The 23,098-nt window shown below is 35.3% G+C and overlaps 1 protein-coding gene across 3 annotated transcripts in view; it reads left to right on the top strand.

Moving 5' to 3' along the window:
* The window catches only part of il1rapl1a (interleukin 1 receptor accessory protein-like 1a), a 514,328-nt gene that overhangs the window by 328,595 nt on the left and 162,635 nt on the right, over positions 1-23,098 (top strand). For all 3 annotated transcript variants that reach the window (XM_006639178.3, XM_015364040.2, XM_015364041.2), the window contains one exon: positions 10,931-11,005. In XM_006639178.3, coding sequence (XP_006639241.1) covers positions 10,931-11,005 — 75 coding nt within the window. The remainder of the gene's footprint in view (positions 1-10,930; positions 11,006-23,098) is intronic.

The following is a 23,098-nucleotide window of genomic DNA, read 5'->3' as shown; positions in this document are numbered from 1 at the left end:
TCCAAAATAAATAAAAAAACATTTATTTCCACACAACCAATATACTGCCAGGATGCTGAAAAGGAAAAAAACCAAATCATTTAAGAAAAACAAAACAGTATGATTAGCTAATTGGTGGGGTATTTTGCAAAGGTATATTTGAAGAAAGTAACATCAATTTCCTGCAGATTAGTTATTACCTCTTCCAATGGTGTCAGCAGCAGCATAAGATAAGAGCATCAGATGAGAGGCCCACGTCTAGCAAGATTGCTGTTTTTTGCAACTTAGGGAAGATAGATATCCAGTAGCTGGTAATGATCCCACCAATGAAGACAGAGCTGATACAGGCCATGATGGTAAAACATCTGAGAAAGATGGGCAGAAAGAAAAGGGGGAGTACAGCAAACAGAAAGAAAATTAGACCAGGAAGCCCAAGACAGATGTGACTGGTGACCTTTCTCCAGAAATACTCTGTTTCAAGGCTTCTGCCTGCAGGATTCCCCTCATTCAAATTCTGCCAGTAGAATAGATCTCAAGTTCTGCTCTTGTGGTCACAACACAAACACCAGCCAAAACTCTAAGTCTGCCAGATTTGCAAGCAGGTCTTACTGCTCAGACATCATCTGCCTGCAGACTTTGGGAAAAACAGCCCAATTTATCTGGCCACTGAGACAGCAGGAGACATGGACAGGGGTGACACAGGATAGTGAAGCAAACCAAATGAGAACTCTTGCTACTTCCAGCAGCTTTATGGACTGAACAAAAAGAGAAATATGGCAACCTGTGTGAGGTCAAAAATGTGATGAGCAAGCATGTTTTTAGAGCTCAGAAAATCATCCTCAGAGGCAGGTAGAAATTTTTCTTTGTTCTTCCTCTGATCCTACATTTATTGCTTGCTAATAGTTCTTAGCTACTAGCAACCAATAAGGCTAGGTGAACTGCCCCTCTCTCGTGTCACCTTTAAGTGTTAATCAAAGTGTGTTGATTCAGACAATCCCCATATTATGTAATGAAAATCCTCTTACAGTATCTTCATTCTCGATTTAGCCCCAACTTATTCCCTACTCCTGATCTCTGTTCTTAAACCAAAGAAGAAACTGCTGTTAATTTATCATGCTTTTTATTTCTTGGTCAAAACAGGATCAATTCTTTTAACTTGTCTGATTTACTGTGGGGATATTTAGTTAATCTCTTCTGTACCTTTGCTACTATGACCACATTCCTTTTTGGAATGTGTCAACATTCATGTTGTACATTTCAGATTTGTTATTCAGTAGTATACAGTATGGAAAGATGATTGTGTTTTTGTTTATTTGTTTTTGTTGATGTTGTCAATATTTTATAGCATTCCTAGCAATAGACTGTATTCAATAGATCTCACTGAACAGTGCCACATATAAAGCTAATCTCTTCTGGAATAATTATGTTCCGTGCATTTTTTAAATTACATCTCTCTATGAACCAGGATAATTAATGTATTTTATATAAAGAAATGGTAATTAACATAATGAGATTTTCTGTGTGAAGTGTGGCATGCCTAGTAGAACAGGAACATTTGTTGAGCTTCTCATTTGCCTTTATAATTAATGATGATACCAGTGTAGTTGTTTTTACTCTCCTTTTCTAGCTCAGTTTTTCAGTCCACAGAGCAAAGTCTTGTGATGATTTTTGCTGTCTTACCATTATTCGCTATATAATTCCATCATCAAAGAGGCCTTTTCCCCAACCTATTTCTTGAATGAATGTATTAAACCCTCATACTATTCCAACAGTAGAAAGAATGGTGGCTAGATCATGAGAGTTACAGATACTGATACTTGAAGATTAGCCTTAATGCCTTAATAATACTGAATTTGGTCCTTGCATTCATTTAATGAATTTGCAAGGATCAAATTGAATAATAAGGTGATATCATGTTCCATGTAGTCATTGCTTTAGACAATTGTCAAATTTGGAACAGGTATCAAATGAAAGCCTGAATTAGATAAGTTAAATAAGTTGCTTACACTCAAGCATTTGAATATTGGTATTTGATTGTATTGTTATATTGTGATGATAAAAATGGTTCTTGTGAAAACCACATTCTATACATTGGAAAAGATGAGAAGTCAAACTTCCTTGTACGATATTTGTTCCAAAAATCCACAGTGTGATGTACGATATTTGTTCCAAAAATCCACAGTGTGATGTATGAGATCAGAGATTTGAGATAAAAAATAAATTATTACAGGTTATATATATTCAATGATTAACGTATTCATATATAATCCAGTCACACTTGTTTTTATAGCCAATGGAGAACTACTACAATATGTTCTTGCAACCTGTATTGTACACAGTATCCAGTTGTAGGAAACAAAATATTGAACATCTAAGAAATGACTCTTAAAAAGAAGCTGAAACTTATGAAACATTGTCTTGTCGAGCAGACTTATTAATAAATGACTTGTTCAAGCTATAGACAAATAGTACAGCCAAAAGCTGAACAGTTCCAAGGAGTTCATCTCTAGCAGAGCCATTAAAGATAACCCACAAGAGCAGCTTAACACCACACTAAGATTAGGTAATAACTAAAGCTGACAATAAAGGAGAAAACAAAATAAATGTTGTAAAGAGTCTATATTTCTAGCAGTGAGACATAGCATAGAAGAATGGGTAGATACGATTAAATTTATTGTAGTTACATAACAAATTACTAAAAACATACAGTCTGCTTGATATTACTCTTGATAATGTTAATATTATATTAATTTTACCTGATAATATGTAAGTAAGTATACAGGATTTATCCAAGCTGCTTACCCACAAATTGTCCACTAATCAGACACCTAATTATATGCATTTATTTTTAAATCTGTCTGTGGAAAACACAATTAAAATGATCTCAGTGGTCACTGAAAGCAGTCTGGTTCCAAGGGCAGCTGTGACAGTCTCTCACTTTACTTCACTTCACAAACTGTGGCAGGAGGCTTTTGTTGAGGTACATGCATTCCCCCATTTCCACAGAAGGCCTAAGCAATTAAAAAAAATACTGAAATAGTCTCCACAGGGGTGCTAGATGTAGGTAACAGAAAAGACAGATCTGTGAAAAAAAAATAACACAAGGTGATTCCCCAGAAGGGAACAATTTCACACCAACAGAGGCACATTTCACCATCTTTCAACATTGTGATAGCTGAGCACAAACAAAGCAAACCATTATGACAGATATTCAAGGGCATCTCATTAGAAAACTGTGCAGTATTTAAAACAAGGAAATTATCCTTAAAAAGCAGTTTTCACCCTTGTAACATTCAGATTCCATACGTGATTGTTTGTCTGGGAAATGTAAACCTATGTATGAGCTCTCACTAAGCTGTTGACGCATTTTAACTCTTTCAAGTTTAATAAAAATATGTCTATTGTTAGGGGATAAAGTCATTCATACTGTAGGCTTCCTATTATGTACATTGTGGTAACTATGATCTGGTGATTAGTGATGAATACAGAGGTTTTTGATAATGTATGGATATGAATATGAATGGATAGCGAAAATGCAAGTGAAATGACGTAACAAAAGTATTATCCTCTTATTTCTGAAGTGCTTTATACTGTATGTGTGCAAGTATCCTAAGATGAATTCATAAAAAATGATTTACATGGCAACAGTTTTAGTAATTACATTAGGTAATGTGGACACACTGAATGTAGTGAATGTACTTAAAATGAATCATGTAGGTTTAGAAAAAATATTATAATTGATGAGTCTTTGGTTCCAAGCTTAACCAGAGGGAACTTTCTACTCGTAAGGCTCAGCTTAAGGAATATTATTCTTCAACAGGCTCTACTACAGACTAATTAAGTGTGTGATTGAGAATTGTTTCTGTGTTGCCTGAAGACGCAGAGTGACCCTTTGATGAACTTTAAAGAATACAATGTCACTACCTCTAGTGGCTTTTATATAGCATGCAGTTAAAGTCAAGATCAAATTATAGAGGATTCCCGCTGCTTCTGAAACAAGATAAATTTACAGCAATTATTCTTGATTATTGGTAAAGTAGCATAGCTTTGAGGAATGATTCTGTAACAGTGACCGTATTAGTAGATCAGAGAGGAGCATTCTAATTACTGTGTATAATCAAATATACGGTAAAATGTATTTATTGAACTGTATAAATTGTAGAGAATTAACTCTTGCACAGTTTAAACTACACTCTAATAGCAAAATAAAACTCAAAATATGTATTTTAGATGCTTCTTTTGCTGATCTACTGGAATGTACAAAGCTATGTCCATTGAATCTCACTGTAACTACAGTATGTATCGTTTGAGTAAGTAGGATATCTAAGTATTCAATGCACTTTATGAAATCTTCAATTAAGCAAAGGTTTTCTTACCTTTATGTATTTTCCTGAGTTTTGTACCTGGCCTATATACATGGATGTAATGTTAGGTGAGTTCTCATTGCAATGTTCTTTTAATAGCTGTTTTACAATCATTCTTTTGGTCCTGGGCTATACTGTACGTCCAGGGATTTTATAGACTCTCAAGAAAAACCTCCCATCTTTGCTAGCTTTGTGCCATGACCTTTTTGTTCACTGTGTCTTTTGTTATATGAAATACGTTCGTGATAGTTTCTTGATATCTTTAATTAATTGGATAAATGATCTGTGTCTTTTCTGATTTCCAGTCTATTTTATATTAGCATTGTTTGTAGTGTGAGCTTCAAACAACATCCATAAAGTACTGTACACTATGTAGGTACCTACTGTAAGAGACAAAGAACTGGGGATATAATCTCCAATGTTCTGGAAGGAAATTCTCTTCTTACAAGACCTTACAAGAGTAAATTTAAAGAAACACAATAAACTATATTGTTAAAGTTTTTGGATTAATTATTAGAGCTTTCTTGCATTTTAAATTTCCTTTCTTTGTAGTTTGAACTATGTGTTTGGATTCCTGGTATTCCCACTCTAACAGAAGGGGGGTATGTGTAGTCTGAAAAACAGTAGCACTTTGGAGAGTTTGGTGATGAGTTTCATGATGTGCTTATTCTAATGGCCCTGGACTAGTTAATAAAAGCTTTGGCTTGGAGATTGCAAATTTAAATTTTGGCTGTAGTGAGGAGTCTTGAATGATACTAGAAAACTAGTGAGGGATTGAGACAAATGACCAGGAGCCTTTAGGTTCCTATGCAGGTATCACTCTAGGAGGTTGTTAAGTCTTGCATTTGCGTTTCATAATGAGTGAAAAGCAGCAACTTCCGTGTATAAGGAGTGTACAGTACAGTGTGTCTATGGTAATACAGAGGTAATAGAGAGGTATAATGGCTGTGTACGAAGCTACTAACACTTCCAAATTGTTTTTAAATTTAAATTTAATTCATTTTTATGTTGTTCATATTTTGGAATAAACTGAAAAATTACAGTTTTATAAAATTCTCTAAACTAAATTCTAATATATATATATATTAATTTAGGTTAAATGCAATACTTAATGGAATACTTGTTTAGTTTAAGTAACAAAGGTATTAATTCAAAGCTAGTTACAGGGCAGATAGTTCATAATTGTAGTCTTAAAAATGTGAAAGTGAGTCACTTCATTTAAAATACAATGTCACAACAGGGAGGAAAGTGAAACTGTCATCAAGCTGTTCCAACCAGAATGGAGTCCTCAGCAGGGTTAATTAGATTATATATGGTCAAATTTAAATAATGCACAGCAGTTCTATTGAAGCTGATTTACGGAAATGCAGTAGGTGGAAAAGCCTACGTTTGTGTTTTATTAGACCTATTATACGGGGGTTAGAAAAAAGTATAGAAATCATTATTGCTTCTACTGTAAAAAGTGCTTAATAATGAAAAATTCTAATCTTGTTCACTAATTCCGTATGCTGGTTGTTTTCTGACTGTGAAAAATGATAGCATGCATTTTCCCCACACCAAAACCAATATTAATAAGGAAAGTGATGTAGTTGCAAGATTCAAATTTTTTATAGATTTCCTAGCTAAAAGTATCATTTTATTACTTCTGAAAACAGATATTAATATTGCCTAATAGTTAACCAGTTTAAACCTGTCAATTATAGTTACATATAGTTAAGCTGCTTGACATCAATTAATACAAAATTGAGATGTGAGAGAATACAGATGATTCTTGAAAGAAGGAAAAAACAGTATGGATTAATTAAAAAGTAATGATAATGAACCCCCTTAAGTACAAACCATGTGCAATAAGGATTTTACTTAATTAAATATGTCATATTTGGTATACTCAAGGAAGGAATACTGTGTGACTGAGTATAATATCCCAAACCTTTTTTCTTCAGATTTCAGATGTCCTTGATATACACTGCATGTGTAGTGTTTGTTCATTTTTCAGGACTAACATTGGTTTCAGGGATCAGTCTGTTTGTGGGTTCTTTTACATCTGAGCACTCATTTTAACTATGGTTTTGGATCTAAAATAAACCAAGACAAGGTCTCCATGGTGAATCACCACAACGACCATCTGGGACAGTTATCAGATGAAAATCTCCATTCATTGCAGTTTCATCAACTAGCCCAGAACAGGCCAGAGATGCTTGACTAAGAAGAAATAGCATTATTTTCCTCTACCCCCCTACCCAGCTTAGCCTGGACCCAGTATGGTTCCGGGATGCATTAAATATGCACCTGAAAAGTTGTCCAAATAATTTTCACAATGGGTTATCAACTGCTTTGGGAACTACTGTACAGCCCTGAATAAAACGTCCTGCTCGATTAGATACACTAGGTATAATCATAGTACCAAATGAATGAAAAACGGGAGCTTCTGGTTGCACCAAAATGGCAACCTGACTACCTTATTTTTTCAAGGTATCCTCTGTGACATAGCAGGTGTAACTGTGCGTGGATAATTGAGCTGTGGTGTCACCGGCTTTCAAACTAACTCTCCTAGTAGGGGAGTAGAATGACGGCGTGGAATCGCTGAGATGGGCTATTTTCTCTAGGATTTAATGGAGCTTTGAAGCCTGATAGAGAAATGAAGGAAACTTTCTGTCTTTAAGGTATTTTGATTAATAAGCGGTGCTGCATAGGCAAGGTCCTGTGCCAAATGCTGGGGCACTCATATGAGCATCCTTATAGGGCTCTTAATTGGTCGCGCAGGTGTTGCCTATGATGGGAAGCTCTGCATTCTCACACGGCTGTGCAGGAGGAAAGCTAGAGGGTAGTTTTTCGTTGCCTCTCAGGGCCCCCTAGTGGTGACCAACAGTAGCAAAGCACACAAAGCTTTGTCTGCTGTGTCACACAGGATTCAAATTTCCCAAAAAACTGTCGTTGATGTGTAATCATCAGGCTGCTGGATTAAATGATGTAATATCGTTTAACCAAACAACTCTTTATTTTCATCTTTTCCGATTAGCAACACTGAGACTGACCAAAAAGTTAGATTTTTTTTTCTATAAGCAAAATTATTTGTATGCCTTTGATGTCGTCTTCTTTCTTATTATTAAATTGAATCATAAAAATAGAATAGATACAGTTTTTCCCTCTCGTTCAACATTTTTACAGCAGATACAGTATGTATCTGTTATCAACTGTGAAAACATGTTGGAGAATCATTTTATTCTTATTTTATATTGGCTAATATCCGTGTAGTTAAGGTGGTCACAGTTATACAACACAGTACTGAAGTTTCTCTTCTCAAGTATACAGTATTCATGGCTATAAGCAGACACATTTTTGAGTTATAATACAAAAGATCTTTTCAATTCTCAGGTTGAAGCCAATTTGATTCGAAGTAGAAGTGAATTATTTCCATCCATCCATTTTCCACATTTTCTTCATCTGCATCGATTTATCCAACCCAGTGTCACAAGTCACTTAGAACCTTAACTGGCAAGCAAAGGGCGCAAGGTGGGATACAGTCCATTACCGGGCACACCTAGACACAAACACACGTCACATGATTCATATTTTAGTAACTATTTCACTGAAGATGTAAATAATTCTTAGAAATTGTTCTTTACTAAGAACTATTCAACTAGTTACTAATACTGTATTAGTATTAATTTCTAATACAGAAACATTAATATACAGTAATAACCACATTGCTTTACTGCAGTATTTGATGGCAGGGGGGTTTGTGAGTGCTTTAAAGTTGTCAAATATTAGTGAAATTTTCTTCAATTCTAATGCAAACTTCTTTGATGTAACTAAGAACTATAACAAGATTACTACCAAATTACTGCAGTACTCCATTAGAATGGAACTTAAAGCTGTATAAACTGTCCCTTACCTTTCTGAAATTTCCTGATTTCTCAATGTCATGTTAATTCCAGAAAATGACTTCTTAAGATATTAATAGCTATTACAAGTGTACTGTATATATAGTATATTTGGCTAACATTTTAAGCCTTTGTTTGTAAGCTCAATACTAAATAACTTTGATTACTGTGTTGGCCCATTAGTATTCCTTATCCTTCGTACCTAACAAGGAATCATGAAAGGGAAGTTGTCAGTGCCCATCAGAAGGAGCATTTGCAGATCAACTTTACACAAGCAAGAATACAGTTAACAACAGACCATTCAATTCCATCACATACAGTAACGCCCAATTTGAGTTGATCTACTGTGCAGTCAACATTCCTGCCCGACTGTACGAGCATGAAAGAGCATATGGAAGACTCTTAAAAAGACTGAAACCGTATCACCAGTGTAGAATCATATCAAGTGGGAGGACGAACACAGAAGAATCAGTCTCCTGACCACAAGTTATTATCATCCAGAGTTATGAGCACACCAGGAAGATCTGGGACAGATATAACATAACAAGGTTTTATTTCCTAATGTTTGCTTTCATTGGTATGTTTTTTTAATATTCCACTACAGTATATAACTCCTGGGCCTTGACCATAACAGATGGAGGAAGAAGTACAGATCCCACATCAATCGTGTCTAGAAACTTTGGGTTCATGAAAGGCAATCACCCTTACCTGCAAGGAGCAACCAATGATAATACTGATGAAAGAAATGAATAAAGTAATGTTTATCGATTGATAAATATGATGAATTCTCAGCTTGTTGATGTAATCTTATTTGGTCAAGAAAAGTCTTTCTGTTTTTAAGTAGTGCCAGATTTTTTTTTTTCTTACAGTTTCTGAATTCTTTCAAAACAAACGTTGGTGAAATAGAAAGTTCACAAATGTTCTGAAACTGCATTTTCTTTAGTGAGTGAAGTTAGAACAGAATCTCTTTCAAAGAAGTAATAAAAAAGAAATATGACTATTCCTTCAAAATGCACAGTGCTATCTCTAACACAGTGTCAACATCAATTTGCCCTAGAGGATATAATGTTGGCAATGTGCAAGGACAGGCCCTGTATATTTCCCATACTTATTGATTACAACACTGGAACTTCAAATGATAGATGAAGGAGTACTTATCTTCAAAAAGGATGGAGGGAACTTGTTGGAATCATATTTTTTAAGCTTTGTGGATTTTGTTGAATGGTTTCCTATCTTCTTTGAATAAATATAGGGAAGTACTGTATATAAATGGTTTCCTAACGTTTATTGCAAAACGAGAGAAGATATTCTTTGACAAGCTTTCCATTCAAACAGTTTCTTTTGTTCAGCTTTTATGTTCTGCCAGTTCAAAGCTACAGGTAGCTTCAGTATATTTTATGTTGCATTATCAATGCTATTTAATGGTGCTGTTATTGCCCTTAGGAAAAAAAACGTGAAAAAACCCATGCAATTAACATGGGAAACCATTATTTAAAATAATATGTTATCATACCAGTATCCCATTTAATATAATATGAAAGAACTATATTATAGTTATCATGCTTTTTGCATTGGTAAAATGGATTTCAAATTATGTCATGAGAAAAATTTTTTCTTCAGCTGGAGTTTGTGTGCTAGCTTGTCCTCTTGGACATCCTGCAAAAAAGAACAAAAAATGTAAAGGCTCTTTCTTGTAAAGAGTTGGTCATATAAATAAATGCAATAAATACAATATGACCTTAATCCAAGTGGCACAGTAGTTCTTATAGCTACTCTCCAATCTGCACTAGTGATGGACCCAGACCCCTAGGTATATGATGCCATTAAATGTCTTGAAATGGTTGTCTTACAAAATTTTGAAATACTTTCGAGTCTTAATGGAGAATATTTGAGCTAGGGTTCCCTTAACCTAATTTCTAAGATTCTAAAATGCCTTAAAATGCTTGAATTTTTAAAAAACTCACATATTTATTTTACCTGAGATTTCATTGTGTATTGTCACTGTGGGCGGAGGAAAACCTTGATATTCATCTGATAATCTCCTGATCAATTATCTTCTGACCCTTCCTGAATGCATTTTCTTACAGACTAAACTGAATTCAGGAGGGACGGCAGTGTTTACCTTTGTCAGTAGCAGTAATCCTGTTATGGATATCTTAAATTATAATTACCCTTTGACTGTGTTTTATGTCTTGTGTCCTTCATGTTTTGGAATTTAAACAATTAAACAATATCCACATAATGCATGCTATTTAGTCCGTGCAGAATGAATGTCATCAATTTTGAAGACCCTCTTTACTGTGTGATAATAGACTTGTTACTGCACTTCAGACATGTACAGTATGCAGTTATGATGAATCCATTTCCATTACCTGTTATTCAGCTTCCTCCAGAAGGGGAGAGGGAAGTACTGTACACTGTCCCTTTGCTAATGCTTGCTGGTGGTCAGGGGCACAAGCTATTTTTAAGGAGTACTGAGAAGGAAAGCATAAATGTTTAAGCATACTGTATATTGTAGCATTATAGCATGGATAAGGTGATGCTGTACAAAAGACCATAATGCACTGCACAAGACCAGAAACTATAACTGAGGATTTATAGGAGATGTTAATAATTTTGAAATTATCTGACAAAAAAAAAGATTTGAAACCAGATTTGCGAAATCCATCTCTCAATGAAGATGTCTGTGTCTCTTCTACACAGCTCCTTTGACAGACAAGCCACCAAAGGTCCTCTTTCCTTCGGAGAACAAAATGAACATCCTGGAAGTGCAGATAGGTAAGTCCCTGGGTGTTATTAAAACCTTATGTCTATGCAGTAAGGTAACATTTTTAGGCAGTGTATTTCTAGGCAATGCAGATGGCTACATTTTAATCATCCATTGTGAAGCACCAATTTAAAACTATAGACTCATCTTCTACTCTGGTTTTCAAACAATGTCCTGTGCTGATTACCCTTTTCACAGTAGTAATGCAAACTATTCTTTCAAATATAACGAATGTTTATTTTTTGCGCTTAGATGCTAATATGCCAAATATAATTGAACACATACTGTATTATGCTGTATTTAGTGATTTATTGTTCATGGGTTTGTGTTGCACAGCTGTAACATTTGAGATATTTATTTGAAGTAAAATTATTTTCTGTTGAATATAGATTTTTGATACAATTTGTGTAGATCCCTTTATATGTTTTTATTCAATATTTTTTAAAATATTTCCATGCTACTTATGTTTCATAGCACTTGTTTTGCAAAGGGAAGCGACTGTTTTGATCATGTTTGCTTTTTTGTACAAAAGGATAATCTTGAAAGCTTAAAATATTTGAGCATACTTCGTTTTTTTGGCAATGCCTACTTGCACATGGTGGATATTATGCTATAAATGGCAAATAGGAGCAGATATGTCTGCTGGTAGGAGATGGATTGCTTGTTTGATCATCTGGAAAATCTATGAAATTGGCATCTTTTTGTTAATTATAACCTTTCGGGTTTGGTCTTTCATGTTAGCTTTTGCTCCAGATGTGTGCTCAGTAATATGTGCAAGTTGTGAAGCACACATCTATATTTTAGAGGTAGATTAATTTGTTTTTGGGAAAGCTTTCCTTTTTCAAGGTGTGATGCTATTTTATGTCCCTTAAGCAAGCTACTGTATACGTCCTGCCTGTATTAAGAAGCCTTTGAATGGTCAGGGAAACACTCAGTAGGTGATAGTGATGGTATATAGTTTATGACAGAAATCTCCAAATGGAATTCAAAAGAATTAATGCAAATAGAAGTGTATTGAGGCCTAAGTTACAGTAATTACATCATTATCCATTAGGACTTGTTTTCCAAGTTACTCCCTAAGCAATCTATTCAAGCCTAGCAATGCCTGACCACTACCCAGCGCAACAAGGATTCCATAAAAAGGAAAATCAGAGAGGATGTATGTTATTCAGTGAAAGCAGATTGTCTTGGTTGGAACATGGAAGGACTGAAACAGCGCATTGCTCCTTGGATCAGATGACTGCAGTATTGCTAAAAGCAGACCCTGACTGATCATCCAGAGTGCACTTCAGCTGACTAAGTTAGACAGGGCATCAGCCTGCAATACCGCCTGGCTAGGACTCAGCAGCAACAGTCATAGTCTCGGTCACCTTCTAAAACACCTAGAACTGCCACCTACTTTACATGATTGTTAGATTTGAACTAGGTCACAGCTTTCGTACTCTGTAGACGTAATAGGGAGTGGAAGGTATGTCTATAGGGAGAGTGTATTTGTAGCTGTCTGTCAATGGAGGACAATCTCTAAGAACTTGATGGTTTCTCAGGCAGCCTCAGAAAACCATTGCAGGTGGTGTGTAAACATGCCCTTCTGTCCTCCTAGAACATGGAAAAACCCTCCATGCTAATCTTAACATTTTCTGACATACACAAGGCCACAAATCGCTACACAATATTTAAATCAAACTATAACTGTTGGCACAGATAAAAGAGAAACGAAACAGAATGAGTAGAATAAATCTCTTGGGTTCTACAGCCAACTTTGATGCTAGCTGGACATAAAGAGAATCTTGTGCAGACATTCATATCAAAACAGAGGCTGTAGTAGCATGTTGGTCCAGAATTTTAACTCAATCTTGAAAATAGTACTATTTTGGTACATTGTGATTACTATTCAACCCAGGGACAGGATATTGATTATGGCTGCCTACATTATCTTCCCAAACATTCAGCATGTACTGTTTCTAATAATCATTAAATAACAAAGCTGTGGTTCTCAATGAGTTTATTATTGATTAGAAAGGTTTCTTTCTAACTGAAACTTGGCACCTACCAAGTGATTTTTCACTGTTGAATGAAGTAACTCCTTCTGTAAATGACTGTGTTGAGAAATCATGCGAGTCTCATTGAGTGGTGGTGTGTAATCGTGAAGATTCTGCTTAAATATGTTTTCTGCACAGAGTGTTACATCCCTTGAATACATGGTTTTTCATATGACAAAATTGTTTCTGGCTAGTTCTGGTTTACTTGCCCCTAAAACTACTATGTTTCAGTCTGAGCCTTTCTGAACTATTGCCACTGCTATATACAGCCTCTGTTTTTTACTTCTTTGTGATTTCACTATACATGTGAATTTTCCTGACTACTCAGCTCTTTCCATTTTCTTTAGCCACCTTAGAATGCTTTAGTTTTACTTAATGCCTCAGAATTCTGGGCTGTGACCTTTGCTATTGAGTATTTCACGTGTTGCCTCTCAATCAGATTATTTGCCATCATGAACTTGGGTTTACTGTCGACAACTCTCTGAACTCTTTTCAGACAAAATCAGGTAATATTGCAGTGGTAGCTGCTCTTTACAAGCATCTGCCAGAACCTGAAATATGGTTGTAACTGAATTTATGGTCAGCTGTGACAGCGTGGAAGTTATACTCATAGGTTTCAACATCATCTTCATAAAATAGAAGACTTCAGTCTTGTTATAAATGGTGCTGAAATTAAAGCTTTGATGTAAATTAGACATCCTGGTATTTCTTTTAAAACTATTATCCATTAAAGTGCATGTTAGGAATGTCCCAAGTGTAAATTGCTTTGTGCAATATCACTCAATTAATACTTCTGATTATCTGATGCTGAAATATTGATATGCACATTTATTTCATCAAGATTAGATAATAATGTCATATCTACTGGGATATCTAGAAAGGTGCTAAGAAGGTTTCAGTTTGCCCATAATTTTGCAGTTCGTATTCTAACAAAAACTACTCTTCATTAGCATTCAACTCCTATCTTTTTTTTAATTGCACTGACTTTCAGTGAAAATTAAAATGAGCTTTAAACTTCTCCTGCTCACATGTAAGATACTGAATGGCGCTGCTAGAAAATCTTTATGGAATTTATTGCACAAGTATAGTCCATCTTTTAATCTGCTGAATCAGGCCTTTTTACTCTGCTGAAGAACAGGCTAGGCTCCACGCAAAACAGGCAATAAAATTTTTTCAAGTGCTGCACCTCATTGCCAACAGAACAACAGAGCCCATTGCCAAAACTATGGGAGAAAGTTCAGAGGTTTATAAATGTTGAAAGAGAAGCAATCACAAAGAATATAATTACATCAGGTCACATGATAACCCCTGGATGAAGGTGTGAGGGAATGCAACTAAAAATGATGAGCTAATGAATTATAGATGCTGCATATATGCATGTCTAGTTTATTAGCTCATTATAGTTAGTACATAATGCACAGCTGCTATGGAAATAAGGGTATTATTTTTGTGTGAATTGTTTTTAAAGATTACAGTAATCTGAAATTCAGTGTGACTTCAGTGCGCAAAGTAACTGTAAACTGAATAAAAAAGAGGGCAAAGCTTTAATAGGTTCTTTTTCCACTCATTATGTCTTATAACGTTTTTTAAATTGTTAATGTAACTATTTATCAACATCACTATTTTAACTATTTGCTTAAGTTTGATGGTGTAGTAATTAAAATTTGCAGAATGGGGAGAAATCACTGCCTCCAAACTTTCAGAAGTCCATCTATAAGCCAGAGAGTGTGTGCTATTGGTTTATTGACAATATGCAACTCCAAGACAATTTATTAGGATCAATTACAATTCACCCAAGGTCCCATATATACTCACAAGTCACAGAATGGATTAGGAAGAACAGAACTAAATAGTGTCCCCCTTGGGGGAACTCATGTATGTTTTAGAAGCTAAGGGAACATGGGAAATGAAATTATGCAGAACTGTATGGCCCAGATGTGTATTTCTCTAAGCTTTAACTTGAATCATATTGTAGTAAGCATAGAGTGATAAGCATACCAAATTTGTTAATGCCAATGTTAAAGGAAATAAGCAATTATTCTGTGCACAATAATGCATCTGCATTTAGATGAAAACTTTATCTGACATGATGATTATCCAGTGAACTCTCAGATTGAAGGGCAGTTGAAGGACAGCATGGCAGATCTAGTAGATGGCACAGAAACCACAAAAATCGAAACCCATAGACCTGTGTAGTCTAGTCAAGACACAGGAGGTAAGAGAACTAATGAGCTGGTAGCGAAAGTGCAAGACTGTTGCCATAGAAGAGACTTAAATTGTAAAAAAATGCATTTTACTAGAAACATACACATTGCAAAAAGCTGATGATAAAGTAATATTGCCAGAATCAAAAGTGTCTCCACATCATGAAAGGAAGGTCTGAGAGCTAAAGATAACTAAACATACACTGACAGAAAAGACTATAACTTATTGTAATTAGCTTTGAAATCCCTTCTTTACCATTTATTGAATGCATTGCTTAATGAATGAGTGAAGTGGCATGTGTTCAGTACTATGTTGGAAGCTAGTAATAAGTTAGTTTTTTACCTGGATTATCTACCCCAAAAAAGTGATTTAAAAACTTCAAATCTAATCTAATAATCATTAAATAACAAAGCTGTGGTTCTCAATGAGTTTATTATTGATTAGAAAGGTTTCTTTCTTACTGATTAGATTTGAAAGAAAAGGCTGGTGTATTGTCAAATGTTTCCCAAATTCACATGATTTAAATGTTTTACTTTATCATAGACCATATAAGTAGAGAGGAACAAAAAACAAATGGCTTCTTTTGAGCTTCCTGTTGATATTCTAAATTATATCATATTGCTTATATATTATGATATTTATATCATAATTTGACAAACTTAATTTTCAATTAAAAAACAACTCTTTACTCAGCTTTCTACAATGACTTAAAATCTACAGTACATTGCTAATGCCATAATTATTCTCATTTGCTTTATATAGTGCTTTTTAGAGCACTTAACTCTTAGGAGGGGATGTACTTTATTCACCACTAAAGTACGGCATCTATCTGAATGACATGCAGCCACCATTATCTGCCAATAGTCCCACTACACAGTAATGAAATGGGAAATTGCTTCATCAATTGAAGTAAAAGAGACTTTAGTTAGGCCATATTGGACAGTCTCAGAGTGGAATATTTTCAGGATGATCATTAACCACGCAGTCAGGACCTTTGTTAAAACATCCAAAGCACAGCACCTCCCTATCATCATACTATGGAAGCCCGTTTCCGCCAGGGAGTAAAAAAAAAAACGCGCTATGGTATCTCAGAATTCCGACTTAGTATCTCAGAATTCCGACTTAGCATCTCACATTTGCGACTTCGAAATAACCATATTTCATTGTCTGTCCTTTTGTTATTGTAACGGATTCGGGTTCTAGGGCTTGTGATTTCGCCGCTCCCACCCTAGTTCGTGCCTCGCTGCACTGGCTCACTTTCTTTAAGAACACTTTCTTTAACCCGGCGGCCAGCATCCCTGTTATGCGCAGGGGAGGGTGGTGCCGTCACCACACTGCAACCAGGTCGTACAACCTGTATGTCGGCCGTTCCGTTACACTATTTTCATGAATCGTATAGGATCATATGATCTATAAGCCTGAAGACTTGTCTTGTACAGTGCCCTGATAAAAATCAAATTAATTACACTAATTTTTATAGAATCCCACTTCCGCCAGTGAGGCTTCCATAGTACCCGGATGTACTAGTGCACGGTGGGCTTTTTAAAAATAGTTTTTATTTACGGAGACAGAATATGAAATAAGTTACAGAAATAGGCACTTCACACCGAGAAGAATTCACAATTATAAAAGCTGAAACGTACTTTTTACGTATTTCCATTGTATGTCCTTTTTTAAAAAAGAAGGTCTTCTTTAGCTCAGCTGGCAAGTCTCATCTTCGAGCCAGTGCAGCGAGGCACGAACTAGGGTGGGAGCGGCAAGGGCACAAGCCCTAGAACCCAAATACGTTACAATAACAAAAGGACAGACAATGAAATATGGTTATTTCGAAGTCACAAATGTGAGATATAAAGTCGGAATTCTGAGTTGCTAAGTCGCAATTCTGAGATACCATAGCGCGTTTTTTTTTTTTACTCCCTGGCTGAAACGGGCTTCCATATCATACTGGTGCATTGGTTTGCAAAGTCTGGCCTGTATTGAACAAATTAATTGACTTATCCGATTAAATAATGGGTTTAAGAAACATCTGCTTCATAACACTTGGATAGCACACTTGCCTGTAGTACAGAATGTGAAGTTTGTTGTTTTTCTCTCATTTTTTCTTCTTGCGTTTTTAAGTCTTTTTATGATGATGAATACTGAAAGACAATGTGAGTGTATAGGTAAAAAAAAGAAACAGGACGTAACTATTTATATTAAATATAAAATGTGTGCATTTTAAAAACAATTGATTATACCACAGTGGTGGTACAGTATAGTGGTGTCTTTATTGTACACAATTACTGTACCTCTTAAATTGCCTTCTTAAATGTTGAGGACAACATGTTTTTGTCAAACAACACTTACACTGTATTATGTGTTACTAAAAGATACAATATGTGCAATATAACACTTGTCATATGGAAGCTCATTTATTTTACAGCTAATGTAAAATAAAAACAAAAATAGTTGCATGCTCTGTGTTGTGAGCAGGCTGCATTCTAATTGGTCTGTGCTCTAGTTGTGATGGGAGTTCAAGGTCATGGGGCTGAGCTGTAATGGGCCAGGTGGAGATGTCAGCACAGTCTTTGCCTTGCAGTAATGACAGGACAGTGGCAGTAGACTCTTCGCTTTTTTGTCTTCAGAAACCTTTTTGGGGGCTTTTTTCATAACAGAGGAACATTTCCAAGCGTGTTCATAAATCCTTATGATCCTTGTGTTTCTAACCATGTCACTGTGCAAGGATTTCATATTTGGGACGCTTAAAACCTTCACATTTTCCAGGATGTTGGGGATACCTTTTCCCAGAATCACTTATACCACTAATATTTGTTATGGTAGAATCATCAAATCCAAACTGATCAACTTTTTTAATTTACCTTTGTTTTTTTTCTTGTTTCATTCTGATTCCTATCTGTATATTTCTATTTTGTTTATGATAAAAACTCCTTAAATAAGGCTTTAAGATTCAGAAGCATTCACGTACTAAATGGATAACCTAACTCTCTTTCAACGCTTTATAATAAAATGTCTCACATTATTAAGGAAATGTCACCAAAGCAGAATCTTTGAATAATGATTTCCATGCTATATAAATTAAAAGCACAAATAACATGAGTGGTTATTTATCTAAGACACAAACAATGGAGAATGATTTAAGACCATAATTAAGGTTATATCCCAAGGAAAGGGATGCCAAAGTTTCTGAGTAATTAGGGGGTTCCCAAAAAGAGAATGTACCTCCCATCATTTCATTTTAACAGTGACTGGAGAGTTTAATAGATCTTTTTTTGTTGCACTTTATATTAAATGTCCGCAGTTCAGAGGCAATTACCTATGAAGTACTGTATCACATTTACCATTGAATGAATATTTGGTAGACCTGAATTTATTGTATGTATGGATGACAGTGTTTTCAATATGAGAGGTTACCCCTTGTAATATCATGGTCACGTACAGTAGTGTGTATTATTTTAATTCTTCATTAGGGATGCTAATGTCTAGTAAGGATTAGAACTAGAACTGCAGTATTTTTAACGATATTTTATATGAACATTCAATTGGCTTTATTCATGCCACCAAAAGCCTTGTGTGACATTACAATTTCTTGACTGAATAATGTATTAATGTATACTTGTGTATTTTTACTGTATCAAACTAGTAATACTGGCTATGTCCCGCAGCCAGGACAATTCATTCATTTTGTAGCACATTAATAACATTTTAGAGTGTTAATGTTTTTTTTTGTAAAGCCAGGCTGGTGAATAAAATGTTGACCTAACCTATATTAATTAAGCATATATTTTAGATCCTTTTAATAGCAAAGGAGTACCTTACAAAACATTTAGCAGTTTTAATATATACTGTTTATATTTATTGAGTGTCATAATGGTGTGTTTTTTTCTTAAATTGCAGGCGTATTCAATGTTTTACTTGGGGAAAAGTGTTTAATAGGAAGAACTTTGTTTTATAAAATACACAGAGAGAACCAAACAAAAAAGGGACCTGCAAGGTCCTGACTAAATAATTCATAATGAAAACTTACTGGTGCCATCAATCAATTAAATATTTATTGATTCGAAACATGGTTTGAGCACTTGTCAGTGTTTCCTCATGCACTGCTTAGCTTTGTGTTTCACAGATATTATATATTCAACATGGGCAGAACTGCATTTCTCTGGTGTATTAGGACTCTGCTTTAGTGATGAAGTACATTCCAAAGAATTTTCACAGGATCATGTGAATAACAGTGATTAGTCAGCAATCCAGAGCTGATCAATGTTTGAGGTCTTAAGAGCCACATGATGTCATGCTGGGTTGTAGCTCTCATAAGGTTCTCATTGTTGTTTCATCAGGGAAAGCAACATCCAAGAACTGAATGCCTTATGAATGTTTGGAATACTTGGTGGGATACGCCTGTCTTAACCAGAATGGCCATAGGACACGGAGGCTTGAACCCCATTCAGACAGACTACATCAAGGGTAGCTGCAAGGTGGAAAGGGGTAGAGGAGGGATAAATGTGAAGGCAGATATTTGAGTTCAGTATGTACAGTACTGTATAGGTATTTCGTATTGATGGTGATTAGGTATAGCTGTTGATTAATGTGTTTTTATCCCTCCTGAACTTCAGTTAATAACTTCAATACAGTTGTAGCGGAGCTAGGGTGGTGACGTCATCGCCCTCACTGCGTGTAGCAGGGTCCTCAGCTGCCTGGGCTGAGGGAGGTCTCCTTTAGCTCATGCAGTTGGCCCCCTGTTGCGTTATGCTGGAGACCCACGTTCGCGCCCCAGGTGTGTGGGACAGAACGGGTGGCAGGGGGCACAACACCCCACGGAACCGTGATGATCACACAGTGAACATTTATGTTTTATGGAAGAAATGAAATTGTATGTAGGGCTGGATTAGATGATATGTAGTATCTTTTCCTCACATGAGAGGTCCTGTATCCTTAAGTATTTCAAACTGAAGGGCTAAAGCAAAAGAGCTAGTACCTTCTCTCTGTACTAATGTCTTTTCTCAATCCACATTTGTCCTTTTTTTCCCCCTTGACTTTACTATTGAATTAGAAGCCCTCCAGGAACCAAGGGGTTCTAAAAGAAACAGATTTCAATCAGTTTTCTTAGAAAATTCATGAACCCAGAAGAATATAAAATAAGGATACTAAGGAAACAAATAAGTGCTAATGGTATTATAATGCGAATGTGTGGGAAATGGTGTGGCACATTGGAAGGAAATAAGACATGAGACTTGTAAAAAGTCTTTCTTTGCTAGTGTGGACTACTGCAATTTAACAAATCACAGCCTTAAGACATGTTTCAGCAGGAACTGTATGTAAAAGTATACTTTGACTAGGGTATGTTAAACTGGTATTGTTGATAACAGACTGCAGAAATCCTAAATTCTCAAGAATTCCTGTTAAGTACCTCAGAGCATGTCTTGTATACAGTTAATGATACATGTACTGCATATGATAAGGGACAAATTCTTCTCCATTGCTTTCCATTTTCTGTGAGTAATTGCAAACATTAAAAAGTCTTGCCTAAGTCCATCATGAAGGACTGTAGATATACTGTACTGTTTCCTGATAGAAAATCTTAAGTACAGTTATAAAAATAGCAAATAGCTGGCGTTTATTTTAAGATGTAAAACTGTATATTCTATAAAGACCTGCATGTCTGTCTGATCTCTTTAAACAGCTGTTCTGTCTATTGACAGATGATAAATGATTTAAGAGTTTATCTTCATTTCAACTTGACTTCTCTTTTCAATCAGTGTGGAGGGTGTTTTCTAAAGGCTTTGACACTGCCAGGTCTTCAATTAAAATTGAATCTGTGTTTTACTAATTTTAGAAATTTTAACACAAATGTTATGATATTTTACAATACAGTGTCGGGGGAAGCCGGAGCCTACTCGGCAAACAACGAGTGCAAGGCAGGGTACACCCTGGATGGGATGCAAGTCCATCATAGGGCAAATGCAAGCTAATCAAGCATTTGGATAATTTAGAGCCCAAAGCTTGAGTGGCAGGCAAAGTCATGTAATAATAGGTCTTTCTATCCTAAACTTTAATTCATGGGATATTAAGAAATGTTGTCTTAAGTAAAAATACTGAAGCTTATCTGATAGAGCTTAGTTATCAAGGTTTTCTTCTACCTAATATAGTCAGAGATATACAGTAGCTAACATGTGTGATAATACAAGACATACTGAACAGTGCCTTTACAGTTTAATAGTTTTTAAAAACTCACATTTCACATTTCACATTAAAACCATAGAAGTAAAATTAAGCAAAAACCTGGTGCAATGTTGGAAATGCAGTGTAAACTTTTGAAGGTTAAAATGAGGTTAGCTCTAGCACTACTTTAAGTGTTACACTATGACTGAACATTGTGAATAAATTTAAGCAGACGTGAAGCCAAAGAATGTGAACTCAAGACCCAGGAAGAAAGTGACATTTCCTCTAGAACTTTCTCTTGGGTCCTGCAAACTCAGGGAGACAGCAATCTTCAAATTACTGTCCCAGATTTTATTACTGCCGTGTACTCTAAAACATTCATATCTTTTTGGTTGCAATTACATTTGGTTGCAAATGGCTACTATTTATAATCTGCTTGCAGAGTTTATTCATAATTTAGTGAAGGGAAAATAGTCGCAGAATTTACACAAGAGTAAGACAGAAGCCATTTAAGCAGCTGATGGTTGTTATCAATGTTTTATGTCTAGGTTTATACTAAGCTGAAGTTTTAAATCTAAATTAAAAAAATAAACAATCATATGGTGTCCTAACATTATTTTTCAGCTATATAATTTCATAATATGAAGTATTTAATTTATCCAGACTAGCTGAGCACAGCCCTGTATAATCTTGACAAGTGCATTAAAATCTCTGCCAGTCTGTCACACTGTACTGTACTGTATGTTTCAACATAGTATTCCCAGTGGAGTTCACAGATACGCAATCACAAAAATATGTCACTTGGGTACTGTAGTAATAAAGTAATGGGTTAAGAGAAAGCCAAAGAGGACAGATCTGACTTCAACTAGAATCTTAACAAACATAAGATAAAGGCCTCACTAACACAAACTGGCAGAGTGTTCAGAATTGAGACTGCAGTACAGCTGCCAGAGCATTATACACTGTCACTCTTGTACTGTTACTGTAGGTAACTTCCCAAATCTCATTAGACAGGTAACTAACAGAATACATATACTAAACATACTTATTGTGCTCCCCTTATGGCAACTCTGTTAAACATTGAGAAGACAGAGTATATTTAAATTACAAATAAAGTTACATTAAGTTATTCATGCTTTATTTTTATTTAATTCTTAATGAACAGAGGTAATAATGCTGTATCAAACCCCCATTGGAACAAAAACAGCAAAAGCTGTAGCGTCACTGAGAACTTAATAAAAGAAAATATCAGTCTCTCATCTTAAAATTACAGCTTATATTTATGACTTTAGTTATCATTTTGTCCCATTATCGTCCGTGCTCTAACTGATCTAAAAGATTAGTGAGAAGCTATAAATAACAGCTTATCAGAGTATCAGGGTTGCCTTTTATAAAGTTAAGAAGAGAACCTTTTTGGTTGACTCTTATTTCAAGTGTGTTTGAATGTACTTTTCAACTGTACAAATTAAAAACAAGCAATACTGCGCAATTTGAACTTTCTTTTTCTTTTCTTTCCTCTGACATAAGTTTCATCATGATTATTTTGGGATATTATTTAGATTGGGAGCATTGTCACCTACACTAGGTCTCTGCTACTTTGACTCTCTTACTTTCCTTTTATTAGGCTGCTTTGTTTTTAATACTTGGATTCTCCAAATATGTCTCTGTCTTACTCTAGAATTTAAAACATCTCACTGTGACATT

This window comes from Lepisosteus oculatus, chromosome 15 (genome assembly GCF_040954835.1).
Source record: "Lepisosteus oculatus isolate fLepOcu1 chromosome 15, fLepOcu1.hap2, whole genome shotgun sequence".
Classification (NCBI taxonomy): Eukaryota; Metazoa; Chordata; class Actinopteri; order Semionotiformes; family Lepisosteidae; genus Lepisosteus; species Lepisosteus oculatus.
Note: the sequence above shows the minus strand (reverse complement) of the source record. Positions and strands in the feature narration are given on the sequence as shown.